Source organism: Quercus robur, chromosome 11, assembly GCF_932294415.1.
Source record: "Quercus robur chromosome 11, dhQueRobu3.1, whole genome shotgun sequence".
NCBI classification, from domain to species: Eukaryota; Viridiplantae; Streptophyta; class Magnoliopsida; order Fagales; family Fagaceae; genus Quercus; species Quercus robur.
In genome coordinates this window covers 49686860-49698113 of record NC_065544.1, presented here as the reverse complement: position 1 = coordinate 49698113, position 11254 = coordinate 49686860, and the positions used below count along the sequence as shown (strand labels likewise).

The 11254-nt window shown below is 34.7% G+C and overlaps 1 protein-coding gene across 1 annotated transcript; it reads right to left on the bottom strand.

Annotated features, from left to right (window-relative positions):
* Window positions 1–1618: 1618 nt before the first annotated feature.
* On the bottom strand, window positions 1619–3732 carry LOC126705943 (L-type lectin-domain containing receptor kinase IX.1-like). Its single transcript, XM_050405180.1, has one exon. It carries the CDS (start codon window positions 3709–3711, stop codon window positions 1729–1731), a length of 1983 nt encoding a protein of 660 aa, XP_050261137.1. The 5' UTR covers window positions 3712–3732; the 3' UTR covers window positions 1619–1728.
* Between the last annotated feature and the right edge of the window lie 7522 nt (window positions 3733–11254).

Genomic DNA, 11254 nt, shown 5'->3' with positions numbered 1-11254 from the left:
TAGACCATAGCATCCGCCATCCTTGGCATCTTCCAATGCTTCCCAAAACTCCAAAAACACTCAACACTCTAAATTGGTGTGGGTAGTGTTTGGATAGAAATCTCCTCTCAATAGGTATGACAATGAGAGAGGGAATGAGAAGAGACTACAAAGGTTTCTTTCTAAGAATGAGTAGCTCTCTCTAATTGGGTGGGTGTTTTGAAGAAACCTCTCTTAGGGTTTTTCTTTCTGAAATAGCCACTCATATTATGTGGGAATGAGGGGTATTTATACTAGTGTGAGAATAGAATGCGAAGAGTCAGTTTTTCCAAAAACAGGGCTAGCTGGCGACTTGATTGAGTCGCGAGTTCAAGCTGCGAGCTAACTGAATGGCCAGTCTAGATTTTTGTCCTGTAATGCTTCAACTGGCATGACTGCTCAGCTCCCCTACACGCTTTGCACGTGTGCAACTTTTGGCGGCTTGCAAGCCGCGAGTCTTAGCCGCGAGTCTCCGCTTCACTGCACAGTCTTGAGCATTTCTTCACACTCTCTCATACACTACCCTTACATGATTCCCACCTAAATACAGTGTTTCTAAGTGCTGTATTACAAGCAAATTTGTCATGGAATAAAGCCAACACATGGTTGATTAAATTCAACCTTACACTTAAAAAGTGAAACGTGTATGGAATAGTTGGAACTTGTAACCATGGGTTGAGCATTGCAGGCGACAAAAACTATTGTAATGATACCTCTAGAATCTTATATGCCGCTTTTTCATCATGTTGTAATCCCATGTTATCGTGACCCACATATTTGTTTCTTATGATGGTGTTTGCTAACATATTTGTTTCTTATGATGGTGTTTGCTACTAGAGCTAGACACACAACATCCATGCCCTATGAACCTTGCTAGAGAGAACCCAAATTGCATGTCTGATGGATAAGAGAGTTTATTGCAATTAGTTACACAAATTACTTCATAGTTACACAAATGAAGGGTTACATCGTTTTTGTAACCCATTCCTATGTAACGTGCATTTTACATGAAAGCAAACCTTATTAAACACTAGGAGAATTTAAATCGTGAATATTTTAAAAACGCTAAAAGGTGCCAATTAATTAAAATATAAGACTCTTGGCTGATATTTATCTATCTTTCAAATGCTAAGTTACAGTGTCCAATCCATCATAGTTCATGACTGTTAGTTGGTTCAGACTTCAGATATGTATTCTATAAAGGTCTAGAAATCCAATATGAAAATAAAAAGATGATAAAAAAATATATACAAAATGGGTGCCCTATCGACCAATAAGAAAGCCCAACTTACTAAATATAACTCTAGTCAACTTATGCTTAAATGATGGAAAATGTACACTTTCAAAAACTCACATTTTTTTTAATAGAAGAAAACGCTTAAAAAATTAAAAGCGAAAAGGGAGAGGAAGAGAAAGATAATAATACTTGTACATTTTTATTTGCTTCACTCATGTTACACAATTATATATATATATATATATATATATATATATTACACCATACAACCTTTCAATCAATTATATTCATTACATAACTTCAATAAATTCCTCACATTTAGTTCGTAAAAAAGAAAAAATAAATAAACAAGAAGCGAAAACAAAACAAAACAAGTTTAAATTATAACTAAAGCAATGCGATGAAGAAGCAACACACAATGGTTTAAACCATGAGGAATTTGTGTTGTAGCTATAGCTTAACTTTTGGTTCTGCTATCCCATCGAACTAGTAGCACCATCGGACAACATTACAGATGTAGTTTCGTTCTCTGTTGAACTGGGTATTTCTAATGGGTGAAGATCAGGCAATGGACCGCCACATTCAAGAACTTGATTTACTCGCCTTATCGAAGGTGGCCTACGTTTACGATTGGGGTGAGAACACCAGAGCCCTACAATTAACAAGCACTTCATTTCTTGCTTATCAAAACTTTCACCCAACCTTTGGTCAGCTGCTTCAAGAACCTTTCTTCTCTCATAGAGCTCTCGAACCAACTTCAACAAGCCTTGTGTGATACTTTGGTCGGTTGGACTTTTTCCAGTAGCGATCTCTAATGCAACAATTCCAAAACTATAGACATCTGATTTCTTACTAGCCTTACCTGTTGCCATATAGTTTGGATCCATATAGCCCAAGGTGCCAGCCGATCTAGTAGTTCGTGACCCTTTGTCATGGTCCACAAGCCTAGCCAACCCAAAATCCCCAAGTTTAGCATTGAAGTTTGCATCAAGCATAATATTGCTCGATTTGATATTCCTGTGCAACACGCAATGTTCCCATCCTTCATGCAAGTAAAGCAAGGCCTCAGCCAAATTTTGTATAATTGTGTACCTTCTTCTCCATGTCAATAAGTTTCCTTCTCCATAAAGATGTGAATCCAAACTTCCATTGGGCATGAACTCATAAACAAGTAAGAGCTCTCTACTTCTTTCGTGGCACCAACCAATGAGTTCCACCAAATTCCTATGTCTTAGTCGGCTAATGACATTTATTTCTGATGCATACTCATTCACTCCCTGCCTAGACTCCTCCGATATCTTCTTAACAGCAACAGACGAGTTTGAGTCCATCAAAGATCCTCTATATACCGCGCCGAATCCTCCTCGACCCAATATCTGTTCATCATTGAAATTATTTGTCGCACGTGCCAATTCATCATATGAGAACTCTCGAGGTGCTCTTCCCCTTGGGAATTCTTCAACAACATGATTATCAGAAGCATGAACATCATTATCACTCTTATACCTCTTCCACAAGACAAACAGAATCAATACAACAACAAAAAATCCAACAACAGTACTAAACACCACAACAAAAACAAACCCCAACTTGTTGTCTTTCCCCTGGCCAGAGGCTGAATTGGGGCTTAAACCTACTATTTCCAAAGTTGAACTAAAATCCCAAGAATAAATAGTATGTACAGCATAATTAGTTCCTGTTGCGGCTGAGAATCCAAAAGTAGCCCAATCAGGCAGGAAATCTATCAAATTAACATTTATAGAAAGAGATTGCCTTACAGTAATACTGTCTCCAAAACCAGTGAAAGCAACACACAAATCATTTGAACTGGAGTTGTAACTAATCCAAGCTTCATTTATTTTTCCTTCCCTCATAGCAATATTACTAGACCATGACACATTAGCTTTAGATTTCAAAGAGTTGATATCAATACCTACATGTTCCCCAGGTGGATCCCATTCGTTCGTAAAGATATCGAACTCCACTGCAACAAAACGATTATTGCTTGTGTCTAAAACCTGATCAAGGCTAGTAAGGCCCAAGGCCCCACCTTTTGCATCCGTGGGAATCTTTGAACCGTTGGGTACGATGAAGAAGGTCATCCCGTCTCCATATACAGTTTGATTCGGTGAACTAATGGAAAAGGTAAAATGGGTAGTGAAATCCGTAAGCTTTCCGGTGGCATTGTCCCGCAATTGCAAGGGTTTGGAATATGTGGCTCGACCTTGCAACGGTTCTGTGAGGTCGCTGCCTGTGAGTTGGATGGCTTGGTTTTCAGAGTGGACAGTACTCTCATATGTTATGTCAGTGTTGTCATTACTAAAACTAGTGAAGTTGAAGGATAGCGCACTTGTAAATGTAAATGGGGTTAGCAGAGTGAAGAAATTGGTGATCATAAAGAGATAAAAGAGGATGAAAAGCTGTGGAGATAGGAAATGCTTGATCGTGAGGACCATGATTGAAACTTTGGTCGTACACAGGAGCTTTGGAGTGGAGTTAGACTTCAGATATTGCAATAATATAAATAGGCGTTTTAGTCAACGTTCCTAAGCCCAGTATCTTGCAGGGGGTAAACAGTATTTTCAAAAATTAGAAAACGACAAGAAAAGAAAGGCTATAAACTTGCTACGTAAAAAAAATTGCCATCAATTAGGTGGTATCTAGCACGCTAAAACGGAGGTAGTTGATACCCAGCCTCATGCAGGAGAGTAGTTTCATTCTAGAATAAATGGAAACTGCTAGAATATAAACTATTTTACGATATTTTTAGTAAACTGTTAATATGATAAATGATTATTAATAAGTGAAAAAGTAATGTTAATAATTGGTTTAAATAATAACTAGTAAAAATTAACCACATTAACAATTTATAAAAATATTATTAAATAATCTGTGGTTGACTGGTTGTAATGACATTACTCTAAATTAAAATATTAGAAGTTTTGCATATAGGGTTATAATAGGAATTTTTTTTTTTTTATATATATATAGAAGATAAAAATCCTACTGTAATCTAATTTAAGTATATACGTATGTGAAACTTCCTCTTGAAAACTTGAATCTCAGCCCTTTTCCTCCCATACCTTACAAGTACTTATACTTGTAGAGTAACTATTGCACCAAGGATGTGTAAAGTAATAGGAAACTTATAGCAATTCTGAAGTGTCTCTACTCCTCTCATATTTATGGTAGACCTATCATAAATATTTAATTTCTGTAGTTTATCATAAATATGAGAGAAAAAAACACCAAGAAGCAAGAATTACTCATTGTTCCAACCATAGTTGACCTAAAGAGTTTATTTGTGTGGTCACTTTAGTCATTTCACTAAGCTTGGTTTTAAGTGTAAGCTCTCTTGCATGACATACTAGATTTTGTTTTTCAAAATTTGATAATTAGTTAAAAGAGTAGGGGTGTAAATCGTGAAAGTCTCCGTTAGAAATATTAGGAAGTGTTAGTTGAACTTTGTTATCAGTTAGAGTAAAATAATTAAACTAGAAAGTTGAAATGGAGTCAAGCGAGAGAAGAAATTAGTAAGCATGGTTTTCAAACTCGGTCCCCAGGTTAACCGTGAACCTCTCCCAATTGTGGTTCTCAGGGCCGGCTCAATGAATTTGGGGGCCCTAGGCGAATACTTTAAATGGGGCCTTTTATTTAATTTAATTATAAATTCATATATTTTTTTCAATTAAAATTTATTTTTCTTGCTTTTTGAGAGGCAAAATTACTAATTAAATCAAACACAATCTATAATATGAATAAATGAAACACAATCTATAATAAAAAAAAAAACAATTTAACTAGAATAATATAAATTTAATGTATAAAACAATAGAACCTGATTTATCAAAAGCACAATTGTAGCTCTACTTAATATGATCACTTTACAATTTAAACCTGCATAAAAAAAAAAAAAGATTAAAATTAATTTTAATACAAAGTAAATTATTCTAAATTTATAATTTTGTTATCACTTATCAATACTCTTTTTTTTTGTGTAGCATTAAACTTTTTTTTTTGCAAAAGATTGAATCTACTAAGCCCAACCCACTAGCAAAATGTGTAAGACCCAACCTGATCCACGCTAAAACTAAGACCATCCTACTATCCTAGAGCCCACTATCCCTCATGGTTCCATTCCACTAAATCTGATTTCTTAAAAAAAAAAAAAAAAAAAAAAAAAAAAAAAGGTGTAAAGCCAAAAAGAAGAATAGAACAAAACGTGTAAAGTCAAAACCAAAAGCAAAAGCAAAATCAAAATAAGCCAAAAAGAAGAATAAAACAAAACGTGTAAAGCCAAAAGCTTTCTATCCCTCTGCCTTAGTCTTTCTTTTAATGTATCCGTTTGACCAAAAAAAAAGAAAGCAAAACAATACTTCACATCTTTAAGGGCTCTGACCCTTCCATAGAGAGATAGGCTTCTAGAGAAATCTGTAGCCAAAAAGAAAGAGCAAAAACCCAGCAGCTTCTCTTCCAAAAAAAAACTCAAGACACCCATCAGCTGAAGAAGATCTAAAGCCAAAAAGAAAGAGCAAAAACCCAGCCGCTCCTCTTCAAAAAAAAAAAAAAAACTCAGACACCCATCAGCTAAAGAAGATCTAAAGCCAAAAAGAAAGAGTAAAACCCAGCAGCTCCTCTTCAAAAAAAAAAAAAAAAAAAACTCAAACACCCAGCAGCTGAAGAAGACGAAAGAGGCAAAGGAAGAGAAAGCAGAAAAGAACCTGAAATGAAGCTCTGTGAACACACCAAGTCTATTGCTAACACCGATTGATGAGTAAGTTAACTAAAAACAGTGTTTTTTTTTTAGAATCAAGATGGAGAGAGAGTCAGAGAGTGAGAGTTTTTTTTTTCTTCTTTCTTTTTTCTGCCTTTTCTTATCTGTTTCTTCTTTCTGCGGATTTGCCTATAAGCTAAAGATTTCTGCCTTTTGCAATCTTTTTTTCTGCAAGCAAAAGATTTGGGGATGGGAATAGTGTCACTTCAGTGTGAGAAACGGCACTTTTTTTTATTTATTTTTATTTTTTTCAGATGATGGGAATTGGGATTGTCAGTTCATTGTGAGAAACGGCTATTGGGATTAGCCTTCACGTCAGTTCACAGGGTTTTTTTTTTTTTTTTTTTTTTAAATGGGAGTTGGGATTAGCATTCAATCTTCACGGGCTCCTTCTTTTTTTTTTTTTTTTTTTGCCTTCATGTTAGGTTCAGAGTGAGAAACGGGGCCATTTAAAAAAAAAATGAGAAATTAATATTATATAATATATTATATTACTATTTGGGGGCCCTATTAGAAGTTGGGACCTTAGGCGGTTGCCTAGCTCGCCTATAGCTTCAGCCAGCCCTGACTGGTTCTTTTAATCTTGAGAACCTCTATACGAGAAAAAAGCATGGAACCGTCCAAAACAGAGAACCATGGCCGGTTTTTGAGGTTCACACAATTCCTTCTTTTGACCAGAAAATTGATATCGGCCAGTAAATGTTTTGAATTAAAAAATTCGAGAGAAAGAACAAAAAAAAAGAAAAAAAAAGAGCCATGTTACCGCCGTCACTAAAAATAGAGATTCTTTGATGCTGCAAAACAAGGTTGAGAACCTGGAAGTTCGAATTGAGATAAGGAGGAGGCTAAATCTGAAAATTTGAAACTCTGAATAAGAAAAAGGAAGATAAGAGGAAGATAAGAATAAGAAAAAGGACGATAAGAATAAGAATCTGTGGAGGTAAATTGATATAATGCGTGGGTTGTAAAGTTGAAAGAACGTGTGACAGAAGGAAAAGTCAGGTAGGGACTCTTGGGAGACGTGAAATACAGGTTGGTAAGTGTTTAACCTTTTTTATTCATAGGTTTTATCACCACTACCACCAGGCAACAATTTTTAATTTTTATTATGAATGTTTAAAATTCTACATTTTTTACTCTGAATCCAACGTTTCTAATTCACTACTACTATATTAATAAAGTATATTTTATGGATTTTTTTATTTATTTTATAAAAACTAGTCTTATATTATATAAATATGTTATTGGCCTGAAATTAGGCTAAGACATATTGGCTTAGATATGAATTTACAATTTGCATTTGTGTTGATGCTTAAAAAAAAAAAAAACAAAAACAAACAAACAAACTGATATGGCCTTTTACCAAATAATTAAATTTATGAACATATAAATAATGTATATTATAAATATATTTGAAGAAATACTATATTTATGTTTGCTTAAGACGTGAAAAATACATTTGAAAGATAAATTTCTATATTTAATTTGACTATTTTAGTTAATTTTATATTTGTGCTAATTTAATATATTTATATATTAAATAATTATTAAATTAATTATAACGTAATTATGATTCAACTTTGATTCAACCTTGGTCAGACATCAAAAATTTTGAACCTTTTTCTTTTACGGTTCAACAGTTTGGACTTGAGAACCATGCTAGTGAGTAGTAATCATGAAGATATTAAAAAGGATAAAAAGCTGTAGGGATAGGATATGAATATATGATTGGGCTTGAAGATGTAAACAAGTGGCTTACAAGCTAGTACGGTAAAACCCAACATCGACGAATAGAATAAAATTAAGTTAAAATAATCCCATAAATTGCCAAGGCTTCTTATTTGTCTCACTCTTCAAGTCTCAAGTCTCAAGTCTCAAGTTAAATTAAAATTGGAGAAAAAATAAATAAAAAATTGCGCAAGATGACGTGCGTGATGTGCGTCATTACCATCTGGATCTAGCGGCGTAAATTGATAGATAATTAACACCAAACTGAAATAGGGCAAGAGAGCAGGTGCACTAACATTCCTTAATCTTTATATATATATATATATGCCTATCTAAATTACCTCAAATTCTTATTATGATTTGAATAGTTGATTGAGTTTTTTTTTTAATTATTATTTAATAATGAAGAATCAATTTGGTTATTTTGTGGGGTTTCTTTGGTATGAAAGGAAAGCTTATTACTTATTAAATAAATAATGTAAAGAGAAAATAAGAATTGAGTCTTTTAAAGAAAGAGTGCTACAAAAAAAGAAAAAGAAAAAAAGAGTGTTACAAAAAAATTTGATGGTTTTCGACCTTTGGTTCAAGTGTTCTTCCCTAAAAATAGAGAAGCAATATCGTAGAATTGAGCATTAAACTAATAGGAAGATAAATATATAAATATATATATATATATATATATATTTCTTCGGAAGGTAGCACAATGAAAGAGACAGCCAAGGAGTGAAAAAAAAAAAAAGAAGAAGAAGAAGAAGAAGAGCAGTCAAGAGTATTGCCGGGGAGAGAGAGAAAAAGGAAAAAGAAAATGAAAAATGTGTCGCCCTAGTGTGAGCATAGTGAAAAGAAAAAGAAACCATAGCAAACCTAGTGAGTGTATGTGAGAATAAAAAAAAAGGATTTAACCATGAGGCACACATAGGTGAGATAAATTTAGTCTTGAGAAAATTATTATTATAGATTTTACAATAGTAGATTTATTTGGAGTTTATCTGGTAGTTTTCCCCTTAAAAGATGAAGGATTTTTCACATAAATATTGTGTCATGTACATGATTGATATTTTAACTTGATTATTTTGACACTAATTGTTTTAATAATTAATTAAAATTTTAATTGATTTTCTTAATTCACTAGATAGCAACTTCAACACTGTCCTACCATGATTTGTTTAGTTGAGAGAAGAATATCGTGAGCATGCATGAAGATAAAAAATAAAATTAAAAGAAGGATGAAAAAGTGTGGGAAGGACAAGGTCAATACCACCAACACTAGAAGCTTCTTCTTCTTATTATTTTTTATAAAAAAAAACAACGTAAGATGGGGTTCCTCAGTCCTCTCTGCCGTTTGGCTTGAAGTTTTCTGAGGGCAAACTCAATCAATATTGATTTGAAAAAAAATAAAAAATAAATACTTGTAAGATTAGATTATTGCTTGCTTTGATAATCATAAGTAAGTCCACTAATATAAAATATTGTTGGGTCGGTAGCTTCTTCTAGTCAATATAGTTGACCCAGAGTAGGGGACTAAGTCTTTTGCTTTAGATATACACCTTTTACCACGAATTATCGCCGTCATTAACGCATTTTGTTGACGGCTAAACATTTCATTAAAAATATGGTTTCAAACGAAAGGAAATAAGCAACCAGTTATCTTAAAAAGCCATATTCAAACAGTGTTACGCCAAATTTCTTTATTTGTGAGGAAACATTTATGTTAATAAGGATAGTACAGAGCTAATTAGTTATTATTTTAAGAGAAGTGCTATGTGGTGGGCTTTAGTGTGGGGCCCACCTATTTTGTGAGAACACTGCTCCGAGACCACTTAAGTTCTCTCTGTCATCTGTGATTTAAAAAAAAAAAAGAGTTCTCTCTGTCATCAATTAGTGTATCATTGTATCATGTTTCATTGTTCTCCTTTTATATTTGTTTAATTCTAAAAATTAAAATCTACATAATGATAGTTTGAAAAAATATTTTCTTAATCTCAAATGTTTTCCTAAATAAGATATTTATTTTGATATTGATAGCTTAAATTTATTTGCAAAGCTAAAAGTTAAAAAAAAAAAAAAAAAAAAAGTATTACTAATAATACTTATTACACTTGTGTCTATAGAAAGAAAATTTTTAAAATTAAAATTTATAAAATCTTATTGTGTTAAAGAAAGATTAAGTGAATTTGTCAAATTTTGACTTGGGAAAAAAATTATTAGTGGAATTTTTTTTAGAGAAGAACTAGTGGAACTAGAATACAAAAACTTGATTAATAATTTGATTAATATTTTAAAAAAAAATTTCTTATTTTAAGTGTGGGGCCAAATAGTTTATGGGTCCGGCCCAAACTAAGGGAGGCCAGGGCCCAAGCCCAAAAATAGCGAGCTCAAAGTAGCCCGAAGATACGTCCGAGGACCGCTCAGTCCTCGGAAGGCCCAAAATCCCATTGACGAAAGTGGAATAAAAGCGAACTAAAAAGATCAGAAAATATCTTGAGGTGAATTGTCCTTAATACCCCTCATTGACATGACACTACACCTAACAGATCCGGATTCTTAGGCTTTATTAACCATGCTCAACAATGCTGGGATGGGATTGACGGGACAGATATCAGTCTTGGAAAAACTGACCCTACACGTGGACGAGGGACAACGAACGTAGGCTAGTATAAAAGAGAACGTAAGGTGACAAAGTGGGAGATCCCCATCTTGCTTCCTGGGAAAAATATCCAAGAATGAGGATGCCCGGATAAAATATGCGCTCCACCACGGAAAACCCATCGACAGGTAACCGGAAAGGAACATTAGTGCTCCTCGGACACGATCCGAGGAGTCCAACTCCTCGGTTTATACAGTTATTGGGCCTGAATATCCAGATAAAAACCTTTTCTAGTCGAGGATTCTCTAAGGTCCGGCCTATATGGACGCCCCATGACCCAACACTAGCCTTTCAAGCCCACTCTCTACAAATTTTATTGTGAGGGATCCATCACGCGCGAGCCCAACGTCATTGTTGGGCCGTTTGAGATTCGTGTCCCTACAATTGGCGCCGTCTGTGGGAAGGCTTATGCGTTGGCGCGAGTGGCGCATAAGTCAGCTCTCTAGCAAGCAGAGGTTCACGAGTTTTTCCCATCTCCGGCGACGTACAATTGTTGCTCCGCCATAAGCCTCTGCTAGGGGCTACGCCTTGCACTGCCAACGGAGCGAACAGCTCTAGGGGCTTGCGGCCTCGAGCCAACTCCTCCCTCCCTGGCCTAGGGGCTGACCTTCGAAAAATAAATCAGTATAGAGAAAAGACTACTTAAAAGAAATCTTAAAAGTAATGGACAGAACCAAGGCCTTGCATGGTCCTCGGACCCAAGCCTATGGGGAAACCAAGTACAAAAAAGAGATCTTACAAGTAATGGACAGAACCAAGGCCTTGTATGGTCCTCGGACCCAAGCCTATGGGGAAACCAAGTACAAAAAAGAGATCTTAAAAGTAATGGACAGAACCAAGGCCTTGCATG

Excerpts from the sequence above, each read along its gene's own strand:
- LOC126705943 (XM_050405180.1), bottom strand. The coding sequence starts at position 3,711 with ATGGTCCTCACGATCAAGCATTTCCTATCTCCACAGCTTTTCATCCTC.